We start from the raw sequence: 14,365 nt of genomic DNA on the forward strand, positions 1-14,365 counted from the left end.
GGTCCGTGCCCCCTCGCGCCCTGGCTGCGGCCCTTCGGCCTGGCGGTCAGGCCGCCATGATCCCGAGCGACTGCCGGGCCCAGCTCAAAATGGAGGCCGCGAGGGAGGGGGGACCCGCGCGAATACCCCCGGTCCGGGGTCCTAGCGGTGGCCCCAACCCCAGATTGGGCGGGACAGGATGGGAGCCCTGCACCTGGGTAAAGGGGCGGGGGCGTAGGCGGCCATAACCCTCTCTTCCCGCTCTCTCCTCAGTCACGACAAGGGACCCGAGGCAGAGGAGGGCGTCGAGCTGCAGGAGGGTGAGTGTTCGCGGGGCCCACTGGGGCTGCGGCTTGCACCCAGGGAGGACACTGGGGGTGCCCCGGCCCACGCGACCGCTGACCATCCCCCCTACCCTCCTCCGACCGCAGGCGGGGACGGCCCTGGGGCAGAGGAGCAGACGGCGGTGGCCATCGCCAGCGTCCAGCAGGCGGCGTTCGGCGACCATAACATCCAGTACCAGTTCCGCACAGAGAATAATGGAGGACAGGTGAGGTTGCGGGCCGGGAGTCTGGTGCGCAAGTGGAGGGTTGAGCCGAGGGTCGAGCGGGGGAGCTGGGAGGGGCTCGGACCTGGCCCCTACCTGGGTCCCAGCGCTGGTCTCGCTGTTCTGCCGCCCCCTGCAGGTGACATACCGCGTAGTCCAGGTGACTGATGGTCAGCTGGATGGCCAGGGCGACACAGCAGGCGCCGTCAGCGTCGTGTCTACGGCTGCCTTCGCAGGGGGGCAGCAGGCTGTGACCCAGGTGGGTGTGGATGGGGCAGCCCAGCGCCCTGGTCCCACTGCTGCCTCTGTGCCCCCAGGTCCCGCAGCACCCTTTCCACTGGTAGGTGCCCATCAACTCCTGGGGGGATGGAGAGGGGACACTGACTCTGTTCTTGGGGAGCCCCAGGGGGTGGGGCAGGTGGGACACGGGCCATCAGGCTGTGTGGGTCAAATCCCTGTTCTGCACAGTGAAATCTTGGGCAAGATCTTTGGAACATCATTTTGTTTCTCTGTGAAGTGGGGATGATGGTAATAGGAAAGCGTCTTAGACGTAAAAATCGGTCGCTTCACCAAGTCATTGCTGAGTTTCTGCAAAGTTCCAGGGCCACCTGAGACCTAGGGCAGAGTGGCCCATACAGAGAGATTCCCCACCCTCCATAGAGAATGCAGTAAATATCAAACAGGGCAACAAGGGGATGGGATGGGGAACAAAGATGGCTAAGGGTGGCCTCTGTGTCCTCCTACTCCCCAGGCTGTAATCCAAAACCCCTTCAGCAATGGCGGCAGCCCAGCAGCTGAGGCTGTCAGTGGGGAGGCACGATTTGCCTATTTCCCAGCATCCAGTGTGGGAGATACCACGGCTGTGTCGGTACAGACCACAGATCAGAGCTTGCAGGCTGGAGGTAAAGGGAGGAAGGGGCCAAGGTGGAAGGCAGGGGAGGCAACAGGCCTAGCAGGGAGGGAGCCCCCAGTCATTTCTGACTCTTACCTCCAGTTCTATCTCTAACCCCTACTTTCTCTGCAGGCCAGTTTTATGTCATGATGACGCCTCAAGACGTGCTTCAGACAGGAACTCAAAGGACGATTGCACCCAGGACACACCCCTACTCCCCGTATGTGCAGGAGATCTGAGCCCAGGAGCAGGGGACCCTGGGAGGGCCTGGTGTGGGGGCCAAAAGAAGGAAAGGTTTTCTGGAATGCAAGCCTGGTTGTTGAGCACACAGCAGGCACTTGGTGTGTTTTTTGGTCTGTTTTTGCTTTAGTATAAAGAAAGAAAGTATCATTTCCTCTTTCTGCATACAGATTTGTCTTGCAAAGTTCATTTTCAAGTCTGACTCCTTAATCTTGGACAAATGGGGCCTGAGATAACACATGCCCATTTTTTCCCCCTCTTCTAGGAAAATTGATGGAACCAGAACACCACGAGATGAGAGAAGGAGAGCTCAGCACAATGAAGGTAAGGTCAAGGTGGAGTCCCTGGGCCAGCCCAGGCCTCGACCTCACAGTCACAGCCAGGCCTGGTGTTTGGAGTCACAGATGATCAGGCATGTGACAAGTGAAAAATTGGATTGGTCTGGCTCCCCTGGACCTGCCTCTCCAGCGGCAGCTGTTCTGTTCGAGTCCCTCATTTTCCTGCCCTCCAGGCTTCCAGAAGGAGCTCTGGTAAGGGAGCACATCTGAGGATGAAACTGCAGGAAGCAGAGCCTCTGGCTGGCAAAAGCTGATGCATCCTGCCCTTCCCATAAACACCAAACCCACCCTAACGTCATTGTGGCCCTCTTTTCTGTTCCCTCGTCCTCCCCTAACCCCTGCCCTCAATCAGTTAGCCACTATGCTGGATTTAACAGCATGCAAGTCCAGGGGAACACTTAACACCTAAACAACTGTCTTTCAAATGCTTCCTGAAGATGGATTCCAGGCTGGGCAGCATGTGCCCTGGGTCAGGTATGGGGCATAGTCTGGAGTGTCAGGGATGCTCAGAGGAGTTCAGGCTGGTGTCTGACTGAACACTGACCAGGGGATCAGGTGATGCTTCCCCAGGGATGTGGTCTATGGGAGGGCCTGTCAGGCAGAGGGGAGCACAGGCTGGAAAGGGGAAGGCAGATTGGAGTCAAGTTGCTTTGAAGGGTGCTGGTTTGGTTGTTGCAGAGGTTCCGAATGGAGTGCTTGGGAGGGGAGTCGGGAGCGTCAAGGAAGGCCTGAATGCCAGGGTGAGGCCCTGAGAGTCCTGAAGGTGTTCGATTGGGGATGGGTCTAAGCAGCTCACTAAGTTCAGGCATTCATTCAGCATGTACATACTATGTACCATCCCATTTTAGGCCCTCAGATAACAGCAGATAATAGATTAGATGATGTCTTGGCTCTCAATGTGTTTATTCTGTTGGAAGAGACAGAAATTACACAAAATTACAATATGACGTCAGATAGCATAAGTCACATGAGGGAAGATAAAGCTGGGTAAGGAGATGGAGGGTAATGGTGACAGCGTAGGCCTCGGAGAGGTGATGTTTTAGCAGAGGACAGAGTGGACCTTAAGGAATGGGACAGCCAAGTACTGGGGAAGGGTCTCAGGCAGAGGGACGAGCCGGTGCAAATACCCAGGCCTGAGCTGGAACAGACTTGGCGTGTTTGAAGAAAAGCAGAATTCAGGCAAGGAGAGAAGAAGCTAGTGGAGTTGCAGCAGTGCTGGTCAGGGCCAGATCACACAGGACTTTGTAAAAGGCCCTCCCGGTGTCCCTGCTCCTGGATTTTCATTATAGTTTGAGGGGAAGCCAGCAGAGGGGTTTGTGTATGGAGGCTAGATAGTAAGGATGATGGGATACCAGAGGGTAGAAAAATAGGTGACTGCACATGTCAGGCCTGAGTCAGGACAGGGCATGGAGGGTGGTGGGGTGTGGGAAGAAGATTCCCAGGCTGACGAATGAGGATTTCATGAATCAGGGTTTCATGATGGGGTCAGGTCGGTTTGAAAAGGGAGAGGGTGAGTCTGAGCTTGGGTTTTGGGTGTGGCAAGTTTAAGGAGCCTCCTGTAGGCTACCCAGCAATCCTGTCCCTACTGCTTACATCGTATGACCTCAGGCTGGTTCTTAATCTCTGCGCCAGTTTACTCCTTTGTAAGATGGTGTTAACCAGACTTCTGCAGAGGCTAATAGGACGTGGCAAGCCAAGACATGTGAACCCCCCAGCAGTGGTATACCCCCTGGTGATATTGCAGCAAACCACTCATGGGATACCATCTAGCCACCCTCCCCACCCTACTCTCATTCTCTGCCTCTCACTGGATTAATCCACCTGCAAACAGTCTGGAATCTTTCTCCTACAAAAAGGAGTCTTTTTCATAACCTTGCCCTTACCTTGCAGCTGTATGCTGCCCTCTCTCTCTTAACCTGCACAGTATTTGGCCCACCCTCTACCCACCCTCCCTGTACCCTTGGCAGTCTCTGGCTCTTTGCTTTACCAAAACCGTTCCATTTAAGGTCACCAGTGACGACCTCATTGCCAAATCCATTGGCTTCTTTTCTTGTTTGTGCTCCAAGCATCTGACTCTGCCTATTCCGCTCCTTTCCGTAATGATCCTTTCTGCCCTACCTGCCCTGATTCTCCTACACTGTTTTCCTCTCCTTCCCAGCCTGCTTCTTAGAGCAGAGCTTCCAAAATGCTCCAGGAAGCTTGTTAACCATCAAGATCTCCAGGGCCGTCTTTACAGGTTCGAATGGGTAGATTAGAGGGAGGCCCAGGAGTCTGTATTTTGACAAGTTTCCCAGGTGATTCTTCCCATTGGGCAAATCTGGAAAACTGCTTCGGCTATCAGTGTTTCTTAAGGTTTGGTCTCCTCTCCCATTGGCCTCAAGGATTGTCAATATCTCCAAAGCCCCATACTCAGTTGTAGGCATTTACCATTTCTCTGGGGGTGGGGTTCTTCTGGCTTTCTCCTGTATGACTCCAAAAAAGGTGAGACCTGCTCTGTGATGCCCTCTGAGGGCTTCCCCACCCCCTGGATATGGGCAATGTGCAAGTGTATTCTACTGCATTCTGCTTCCTTGAATCCCAGTCCCATATTTTGAGCTGCTCATTCAAAATCTCCATTTCTGGGTGTCCTTGACACACCCTCAAACTCAACTTGTCCAAAACAGAACTTGCTGTCACCCCTCTCCAAAGGCTTCCATGCAACGTTTCTTTCTCCAGGGTAGCAACAGGCACCCTCTGTCACGATGACCCAGGCCAGAACTGAAAGCCGGGCCACCTTCAGCTCTGTGCTCTTCCCTAACATCCCCAAACCCTGAGATTCCGTGCTGAAGTGAACTTCAAATCAGCTGCTCTCTCTCCTTTCTACATCTTTCCCACCACTCCTGGGTACCTCAGGAGCCCATCTCCAGCCCCACCTCCTCCCGGGACTGGAGCACATGTGTCCTGCCCTAAGGGTGCCATTTACAGTGCCAGCCCATTGCTGCTATGTCAGGATTTGGGTCTACTGTTGGAACCTCCGAGAAGTCAGAAATACAGATCTTTATGTAAAATCTGATTTTGAAATGTTGGATGGGATTGCTTTTTCTATTTCATTAGTTTTCACTCTTCATGTTACTAATTCATTCCTTCTGCTTACTTCCGGTTTAATTTGCTGGATTTTTTTCCCCTTAGCTTTTAAAAGGTTATTTTAAACCTTTCTTTTTTCCTTTTAGAAGCCTTTTTAGTTGCAAATTTCACTCTTAACCACTGCTGTAGCTACATCCCATTTGGATATGTTGTGTTTTCATTATTATTTAATTCAAAATATTGTCCAGTTTTCCTGGTGGTTTCTTTTACCCAGGAGTGTGTTGCTGAATTTCCAAATATTTGTAGGTTGTCTAGATATCTTTTTGTTACTGATTTTTAGTTTAGTTTTATTACAATCAGAGAACATACTGTATATAATCTCAGTTCTCCAAAATGTATTGAGACTTGTTTCATGGTCCCGAATATAGTCTATCTTGGTGAAAGTTTCTGTGTGCACTTGAAAAGACTGTGTATCTGCTGCTGTTGCAGTGTTCCTCAGTGTCAATTAGGCCAAGTTGGTTGACAGTGTTTAGGTTTCCTGTCCTGGGGGGTGTTCTGTTTGTTGCTGTTGTTTTCATCTACTTATTTTATCAATTCCTGAGAGGAGTGTTTATGTCTCCAAGTATATTTGTGAATTTGTCCATTTCTCCCTTCTGTCCTTGCAGATTTTGCTTCTAAATTGTGTTTTAAATATTGTATGGGTGTAACTGAAGCGCTTCTGTGGAATGGACGTGGCCTTGGTCTTATCTGGTCTTCCTCTATTTCAGATGTGCCAAAATGGTCTTCCCCAGCCACAGGCCTGATCACATCACTACCTGCTTAGTGAAAGTCCCCAGACTTAAGGGCCTGGACCCCTAGAGTAAGAGATGAGGTCCGAACCCATTTGTAGGGCATTCAAGGCCTTCACAACCTGTTTTTACAACCTTTTCCTGCCACCCCGCAAAATATTTCCATGTCACCATTTCTGGGATCTTGACACCTGTCTGCCTGATGCCCCTCCCCTCAGAAACTAGCCCAAATGTTTCCTCTTTGTCTTTGAAGATACACCCCCCACACACACACACTCTCCCTTCCCATGCAGAAATCATTGCTCCACCCTGGGCATTCTCCAGGCACTTGGCACAATCTTCAGTTATAGCACATCCTGCGATGTTGGTATCATGTGTTCACATGCACTTCACAGTGGTGCTGTGAATGCCAGCGGGACAGAGATTGAGTCCACCCTGGACTCTAGTCTCTCCACGTGCCCTGCACACAGTAGGGCAGGCAATACTTCTTAATACTTGTAAGAAGTAAATGCAAACTGGAGGTGTGCCACCACATCCCTTCCTGCCCCCTGGCGGCTTGAAACAAGGAGTACATGGAAGATAGAGCTGCAGCCTGGTGCCCGGGCTCATGAATGCTGGATTGCATGAGGGTAGAGAAAAACTGGGAAGCCATCTGCTGTTGAGTTCCTCAGTGGAAACCTCGGGAATGGAGCATGCTGCTAAGGGACGTCGTGGGAGGTGCCACCAAGCCTGGGCTGCTTTCTTAGCTTTGTTGTTGCTTTTGGCCACCTAGTTCCCAAAGATTGTAAGACATGGCTGTCTTCGATGGGAAGGCTCCATTAACTATGACAGCAGTGGCCTGGGGCCCTGGGGGTCAGGCAAAGCTCCACTGGGCACTGTCCCTGCCATGGTATTGGGGAGGTTTCTATGGAAAGAGGAGAGCGAGGGAAGAAGAGGTGAAAGGGAGGATGAATGTCCATATAGGAGGGTGTTGTCACCCAGGCCAAAGTGGAGGAGCATTTGGAGGTATGAAGGACTGAAACCAAGTGCCAAGAGAAGACAATGGGATTTGCTTATTAGTGGCCAGGTGTGTCCTTTGAGGGAACACCAGGGTCAGGGGCAGTCTGGCCGCAGAGGAGGTAGGGAGTAAGGGGCATGCTCCTGGCCCGCCCCTCCTTTCTCACTCTCACCTTGACCCCCTCCCCCAATCTCATCAGCACCACCCAATCCTGGGAAAATATCCTTTCACCCTCCTTTCCAAATCCCACCTACCAGCCCAGCCTTCCCTTCAGAAATAACCACCTGCATTTGTCCATGGGCCATCCTAGCAGAGGGATGAGAGTGTAGGTGAGAGTTGGGTAACTGGGCTTTTCTGTGTGTCCCCACCAGTGCCTAGTACTGTGGTTGGAAGGTAAGGAAGAGCTGGGACAGCTTTGCTTCCGATAGGCCCTGAACCAGTAGTCTCAGGCTCTGATGCAGAGAGAAGACATACCCTTGTCTGAAGGGAGCAGCTGCCGCTCAACTCAGTAGAGTGAGGTTGTGGCATTTTATGAAGTCACAAATCTGGATTTCTAAGTGAAATTTAGTTTGCCATCTCTGGCCTTCAAGGCAGGGTTCATGTTGTTCTTGGGTGACCCAGTGCCCTGATGGGTCAGGTCCGAGAGCCACAAGTGCCAGTCTAGGGAGCTAGGACTTGTTGCTGGGGCCCTGGAAGAGGGTTTAAAGCATGGATGGGACATGGTCAGACTGATTTTTAAAGATGAAGGAAGTACAGAATCATGGGACCCAGAGCTCTGGGGAGACCTGAGGACTGGAGAATCAAATTCGGGCTGTGGGGACCAAAGAGGGGCACTTGGGCCTCGTGTAAAGGGACTCGAGCTCATTCTTAACCTCCCAAGAACATGTGCCTGCTGTAGCCACAACTCCACTTTTCAAAAGATGCTAATTAGGTGAAATTTCCTAATTTTTAAATGTTGACTCAAATTCTTAAAAATACACTGGGCAGGCAAACAAAATGAACCCATAGTCCTTGGGACGCTGTTGATTCTGCTTTAAAGGTGTGTGTGGCACTTGAGAGTGAGACTTGGTTCTTGAAGCAATGTGAAGTGGGCCTGGAAGCCGGCTGCCTGCGTTCAGATCCTGGCCCTGCATTTGCTAGCAGTGTGACCTTGGGCAGGGCCTGCACTCTGCCTCAGCGGCCTGGGTTCTGATGGCACCTGCCTTGGGAGGTAAATCACCCAGGTGCACAGGAAGTGCTGTAAACCTAGCTGTTGGTATTATTATTATTCTTGCAGTGGAGCGGAGGCGGAGGGACAAGATCAACAACTGGATTGTCCAACTTTCAAAAATCATTCCAGATTGTAATGCAGACAATAGCAAGACTGGAGCGGTGAGTACCCCCAGCCCCTCCTAGAAAGTCTGCCTGACCACTGGGCACGGGAGTGGTCCTGGGGTGAGCCAGTGAGCAGAGGCCAGCGGGCAGTGCTTGCTCTGATGCTCTTGCCCACTCCGCAGAGTAAAGGAGGGATCCTGTCGAAGGCCTGTGACTACATACGGGAGCTACGCCAGACCAACCAACGCATGCAGGAGACCTTCAAGGAGGCCGAGCGGCTGCAGATGGACAATGAGCTCCTGAGGCAACAGGTGAGTGCCAGGGCCAGAAGCTGGGTGGGGGACCCACGACCCTAAGATGCAGGGAGCCACCCCTGGCTCCTTGTCCCCTGTCGTGTCTGCCAGATCGAAGAGCTGAAGAATGAGAACGCCGTGCTTCGTGCCCAGCTGCAGCAGCACAACCTGGAGATGGTGGGCGAGAGCACCCGACAGTGACGCCCACCCTCACCGAGTGGCAGGGGCCTCCTCCCGGCCTCTGCTGCCCCTTTCCCCAGCCCTTAGCACAGAGAGGGACAGACGCCCCTCCCCCAGCTGCGTTTTTTTATAGTAGATTTTTAACAAAAACGGGGAGAAATAATGCATTTCTGTGGATAAGCACCCACTGCTCTCCTCAACATGGAAATGATATCCTCCCTCCCCCGTCTGTCTGTGTCCCTTCTCCCCGCCCCCACTAAGCCCCAGCACTTCTAGTGGTCTCGCCTGGAGGCAAAAGGGAAGAGGACAGAGAGGCCCTGCCATATCCCGCTGCCTCCTTGGTCTCTAGAGGTACTGGCACAGGGTGCTTACGGGAAGGAGGGGAGCCTTTTGGGGGGGGGCCATCCCTGGGGCCTGGACCTAAGCAGGGAGGTCATGTCCCACCGCACCTCTTGTTTCTGGATCCCTGCTCCCCTTTGAGTGTGTGTGTGTGCGCGCGCGTGTGTGTGCGTGTGCGTGTGTGTGTGTGTGTGTGTGTTAATTTTCTTTATGGAAAAATGGACAAAAAAATAGAGAGAGAGGTATTTAACTGCAATAAACTGGCCCCATGTGGCCCCGCCTTGTCTGTCTGTGTATCTGTCCATCTGAGATATGGGAAGAGGACATGGGGTCTGCATAACTCCATTGGTGCAGGGCCCCAGCTATTGTGTTGGTGGCTGTGTGCGAGTCCCTGCTATCCTGTACTGCCCGGTACCCACTCTATTGGCTGGAGTGATGGAGTAATTAAGGAAGGAATATCCCCTTTGAGCCCCAAGGGGTGTATATGTGGTGTGTGTGTGTGTGTGTGTGTGTGTGTGTGTGTGGTGGGGAGGGGGGGTCAAGGACATGACCCATGTTTTTGGGGAGAGGTTGGGGTCTCCTGTGTCACCAGTTCCCAAAAACGACTGGCTCCTGGCCTTGCCCTTCTGGGCTGAAGCCCTCCCCTCTGCATCAGCCAATGGTGGGGCCTGGCCTTGAGCCCCCCACCCCCAAGGAAGGCAGATGGCCAGGAAGCCAGGCTTGGCCCGTCAGCCTGTCGCCTTGCTCTGTGGCTCTGGCGCCTGTGCTGTGACCCCTGCCCCTGGCTGATGATGCAACCTGGCCTGAGCCGAGATGCAGTGAGCGCCTGGCAGTGCTGGGGGCTGCTGCTGTGTGTCCCTGGGGTAGAACATGCAGCCTTTCACTGCACTCGGCCTCAACCTGCAGCCCCGAGCAACTCCATGCACCCCCAGGATCTAGGCCTGCCAGTTGCCACCTTGCTGAGTTCTCCACTCTGCATGTACCCCAAATGCCCCCAGCTGGTTTCTTCCCTGAGACCTCTGTTTTCTTTCCTTGGCCATGCCTCTGTTTGAGGCCATCTTCGAGAGTGAGTGAGGGTGTGCAGCAGGGGGAGCCTAACATGGAGTGAGTGGGGAGGAGATGGCAGGGAGCAGCCTTCACTTCCCAGGGGCCCCTCACTTTTCTGGTTTTGAGTGGGCTTTGGCAACAGCTCGGGTGGGAAGACATGCTCGTTCCTTGGCGGCAGCGTCCCCAGGCTCCAGTCGTAGGGTTGACACTGGATAAGTCCGGCGTCAGGCAAAATGGCCAGACCCTCATCTCTAGAATCAAGTTTGTGGGTGTTCTGGGCTGTGTGTACCCACTATCCGTGGCTCAGGTACTGGCTAGGACAGGCAACTGGTTCATATCCCTGTCCATGGTGTGCTAGCAGGCTGGGCTTTCCAAAAAAAAGCCCTGGTTTGTAGTCTTGGCTGGTGTTGGGGGTATTCATACCCAATGCTGGTGTCAGTGAGTGGCCAGGATGCTGCTGCTGAGTGTGGAGTTGGGGTGAGATGGGCAGTGGCTCCGATGAGCCAGGTCTAGCGTACCCCACTCTGCCCTCCTGTGTTTGGAGGAGGCAGGGAAGCCAGGTGATAAGAGCACAAGCCCCAGCTCTGCCCCTGGCCTGGGCAGTGCCCCAATCTCTGCCTTCAGTTCTTCTCCTGTAAAGTAAGGAAGACGATGCTGGTGGGCTAAGAGGGAACAGTGTCTAGGCAGCCAGGACCCTGGCTTTGGGAGCTGAGAAGGCAGAGCCCAGCATGGGGCAGGCAGGCGCTGCTCAGGGGGCAGGTGGTACCAGCTGAGTTAACACTTGCGGTGTGCAGGGGTGCAGTCGTCAGATGGTAGCCACTGCTGTTCTTACCCTCGTGGTCAAAAGGTCACAGGGAGGTTTTCCAGACACCAGGGCCACATCTTACAATCTAACGCGAGGAAAAGGCCGCATGCGTGCTAGGGGCTCGTGCCGACTCAAACTCCTGCATCTGGCTGGCACAGTGTTCCCTACAGAAGGGAACCCAAAGCTGTGGGAGTTGTGTGGGGCACCCCTGAGGGGCCCAGTAAGTGACAGCCATCCCATGTGAATCAGGACGCAGTCAAGGGTGGGGGATGAGAGCACCTTGCTCCTGCGTGTCGACCTGCTCAACCTCTGGGGCAAGGGGGGATTTTTTTTCTGAGATAACAAGGTGAAGTCACGTCAGGGAAAGTGTTTCCCAGGTGGCTGGCTAGAGGTGTGTGTCTGTGGCCCCGTCTGCCCTGCCCCCTGGCCACACCTCTGCTGGCTGAGGGTGACACAACCCTGTTCCCTGTCACTCTGTTCCCGCTTATCTCTCCCGCCTTTTTGGCGCCGCCACCTTCTTGGAAATGAGTTAGGACAAAGGGGAGGGGGCTTAGCACCCCCGCCTCCCCAGCAGGCCCCATAAAAGCAACTGTAACTGGGCCCAGACACCAGAACTCTCCTAGACCTAACAGCAGGACAGCCAGACAGACAGCACAAAATGGCAATGAACAGACAGATCCAGGCTACCTGCCTCCTGCTCCTCCTCCTGACCAGCCTGACCAGCGCCTCAGTTCTCTCGCGCCAGGTGAGAGCCCACAGGGCCTGGGCCCAGCGGGCAGCTGGGACTGGAGAGGGGACCGCTGAGGGCAGCAGGAGACCCCCCAGCACTGGGCAGAGCTTGGGGCAGGGAAAGGGGGCATGAGCAGCTACTTGAAGTACAAAGACGGGGTCTCAAGTGGCAGGGACTCGGTGCCCTGAACGAATTCCACATTTATTTATTGAGTGCCTACTCTGTGTTAAGTCCTATTCTAGACAATGGGGTTTAAGCAATGATCAAGGTAGATGAGAGATTTTTGCTCTCAATAGAGCTTACCTCCTGGTCAGGGAATTAGCCAATAAGCAAAGCAAGATCATGGTGTTTAGTAAGTGTTATTCACAAATAAGAGTGTAGCAGAGTGACCATGGGGTGGTTGGGGGGGGGTGCTTTCAGTAGGATAAAGGGCTGGCAGTCGAGCCGGAGTGTTGGTGAGAAAACGTTCTTTGACCTACGACTTGGAGGTTGAGAGAAGGGGCAAGCATGGCATCCTCGCGGATCAGAGGCTTTAGGAAGTGGAGGCCATGGTACGTGGAGATGAGATCGAGGGATGGACATGCCAAGTCTTACGGGCAATCGTGCAAGCGCTGCTTTTCCTCCAAGTGCAGGAAGAGCCCTGCAGGCTTTTCTAATGGGGAAAGCCATGACCTGACATACTGCGGGGGAATGGATTGGAAGGGCAGGATGGGCGAGACTTGTTACAGATGGGGGCTGGCATCCAGGCCAGGGAGGGTAATGCCCCAAAGAAGAGCAGTGGCTGTGGAGAGAGCAGGAGACAGACCTGGGGTGTCTGTAGGAAGGAGAACTGCCTGTGGGATGGTGAGAAAAGGCCAGAAAGCAAGTCCACTTCTAGGATTCCAGCTGAGCAGGGGACACCAACCACTTGGGGAGGAGCAGGCTAGTGGGGGCAAATCAGCGCTCTGCTGGGCCTGCTGCCACCCTCATACCCCTTCCGCTTTCACAGACAACACAGCTTGCGGACCTCCAGACCCAGGACACAGCTGGAGCCGCTGCTGGAGCCACGGCTGGCTTGACGGTGAGAACACCGGGGCCTCCATGTTGAGCCTCCCCCAGCCATCTTTGGGCCCACGCCCGCTCACTCTTCCTTCCTTTTCACAGCCTGGGCTCCAGAGGCTGAGGAGGCGAGACACCCACTTCCCCATCTGCATCTACTGTTGTGGCTGCTGTTACAAATCAAAGTGTGGGCTCTGCTGCAAGACATAGAGCGTCCCCGCCCCTCCTCTCCCTCCCTTATTTATTCCTGCCGCCTTCCAGCACAAAGTGAATGGGCTCGGAATAAAATGGCTGGTTCTAACTTGTTTTCCAAACAAGAGTGTCTGTTGCCCTTTCTCCTCGCCCAAGAAGGGCCTATGACAGAGGCTTCTTCTGGCCACCGTCGTGTAAGGACCGGTCCTGGGTGCAGTATGTGTGGTTGGTGTGTACTGGGGGTTACAAGGAAGCTTGGTGAAGGAAGTTTGTTCTTCCCCTTTAAGCCCCACTTCATAAGACCTAGAATTTATGTTGTAACAGCAGGGAATGAAAACTAAACACAGTTTATTCCCCTTGAAATCGTTTTGAAACAGGGCTGACAAACTCAAATGCCTAGCAAGGGTTCTCAAAGTCGGGTCTCTGGCTCCATGCAGGGCTCTACAGGCCGAAACGGCTAACATGTTACTTGTCTCTCACTCTCATTCTCCAATGAGTGTACAGTGGAGTTTTCCAGAAGCTCTGTGACGTGATGACATCATTGCTCTGGTGGCTTGGCTAATGGATTGCGTGCTTGTTATTTAAAAGTTCCCCAATTTCAATTTCTAATATGTTAAGCAATGATACATATAACTTAAATGAGATTTTTTTTTTTTGGAATCCTCAATAATTTTGCAGAAAGTGGCCCCGAGACCAAAAAGTTTGAGAACCACTAGCCTTCCAGACAGGCAGTAAATGAGTGAGGGGTGATGCATTTGTTTCATAGGAGCATTTTAGGTTGTAGTCTGTCAGAAAAGACACACTTTACACATGAGACACATAGGAGAATACTATTCATCTCCACAAGGAATTAAGGTCCCTGACATTTTGCTTAAAAACCACATCCCGCTCAACTTACCAGATTTCCCCACTTTTGATAGAAACAGAGAAGCATTTCACTGTCTTCTCAGCCCATAAAAAACCATCAGCAACAGCGGGATGATAAAGGGCCTTGGCCCTTAGGCCTCAGTGTTGTATATGGATAGGAAGTCGGGAGGCCTGGATCCTATCTAAAGAGGGTTCCCCCAGGGATGGTTGTCATACCCATAGGCAGGCCAAACACGGCAAGAGCTTCTTTTCAAGAGAAGGTGGCAATCCTTACTTTTATGTGAAATTTCCTGTTTTCTAAAATAATTGGCAACTGATTAAAGGAACTTGATTTTTTTTTTTTTAAATCAACACTTTGTGAGCCAAACCCAATCCAACGGGGAGCTGGATCAGAACTGTAACTTACTTCTGCCTTCTGCCTTCCAAGCCACAAGAGGCTCATCCTCTGGGAAGGTTTTTCAGAACAGAGGCTAAAGGGCTGAAGGGTGGGGAGAGGAAGGCCAGCTGGAGGCCTGGCCTTCTATTAACTCCGGGATCTTGCAGGCATCTTCTCCTGGGTCTGAAACCTCCTCATGTGTAAAAAGATAGGGGTGTATGTACAGTTCTCAGCTGATTGAGCTGTTGAGCTGCTCAGCAAGGGAGGAGTATGAAATGGTTTTGGAAACTGTCAAATGCCTCACAGATATAAAGGATCAGTATTGATGGGAAGGTAGAGA

The 14,365-nt window shown here is 52.9% G+C and overlaps 2 protein-coding genes across 2 annotated transcripts; both read left to right on the top strand.

Annotated features, from left to right (window-relative positions):
• Positions 1 to 56: 56 nt before the first annotated feature.
• USF2 (upstream transcription factor 2, c-fos interacting) lies at positions 57 to 9,256 on the top strand. Its single transcript, XM_019624800.1, has 10 exons — positions 57 to 131; positions 218 to 299; positions 411 to 529; positions 666 to 866; positions 1,278 to 1,428; positions 1,551 to 1,638; positions 1,924 to 1,982; positions 8,121 to 8,215; positions 8,341 to 8,469; positions 8,563 to 9,256. The coding sequence occupies exons 1-10, from the start codon at positions 57 to 59 to the stop codon at positions 8,650 to 8,652; spliced, it is 1,089 nt and encodes a 362-aa protein (XP_019480345.1). The 3' UTR covers positions 8,653 to 9,256.
• Positions 8,900 to 12,907, top strand: HAMP (hepcidin antimicrobial peptide). Its single transcript, XM_019624941.1, has 4 exons — positions 8,900 to 8,982; positions 11,428 to 11,567; positions 12,541 to 12,612; positions 12,696 to 12,907. The coding sequence occupies exons 2-4, from the start codon at positions 11,481 to 11,483 to the stop codon at positions 12,798 to 12,800; spliced, it is 264 nt and encodes an 87-aa protein (XP_019480486.1). The 5' UTR covers positions 8,900 to 8,982; positions 11,428 to 11,480; the 3' UTR covers positions 12,801 to 12,907.
• The last annotated feature ends 1,458 nt before the right edge of the window (positions 12,908 to 14,365 follow it).

This window comes from Hipposideros armiger, unplaced genomic scaffold (genome assembly GCF_001890085.2).
Source record: "Hipposideros armiger isolate ML-2016 unplaced genomic scaffold, ASM189008v1 scaffold_609, whole genome shotgun sequence".
Classification (NCBI taxonomy): Eukaryota; Metazoa; Chordata; class Mammalia; order Chiroptera; family Hipposideridae; genus Hipposideros; species Hipposideros armiger.

Coding starts and splice junctions, on each gene's coding strand:
- USF2 (XM_019624800.1), top strand. CDS start 57: ATGATCCCGAGCGACTGCCGGGCCCAGCTCAAAATGGAGGCCGCGAGG. Junction 132..217: donor GACCCGCGCGAATACCCCCG/GTCCGGGGTCCT, acceptor GCGGGGGCGTAG/GCGGCCATAACCCTCTCTTC. Junction 1,429..1,550: donor TCAGAGCTTGCAGGCTGGAG/GTAAAGGGAGGA, acceptor CTTTCTCTGCAG/GCCAGTTTTATGTCATGATG.
- HAMP (XM_019624941.1), top strand. CDS start 11,481: ATGGCAATGAACAGACAGATCCAGGCTACCTGCCTCCTGCTCCTCCTC. Junction 11,568..12,540: donor CCTCAGTTCTCTCGCGCCAG/GTGAGAGCCCAC, acceptor CCGCTTTCACAG/ACAACACAGCTTGCGGACCT. Junction 12,613..12,695: donor GAGCCACGGCTGGCTTGACG/GTGAGAACACCG, acceptor TCCTTTTCACAG/CCTGGGCTCCAGAGGCTGAG.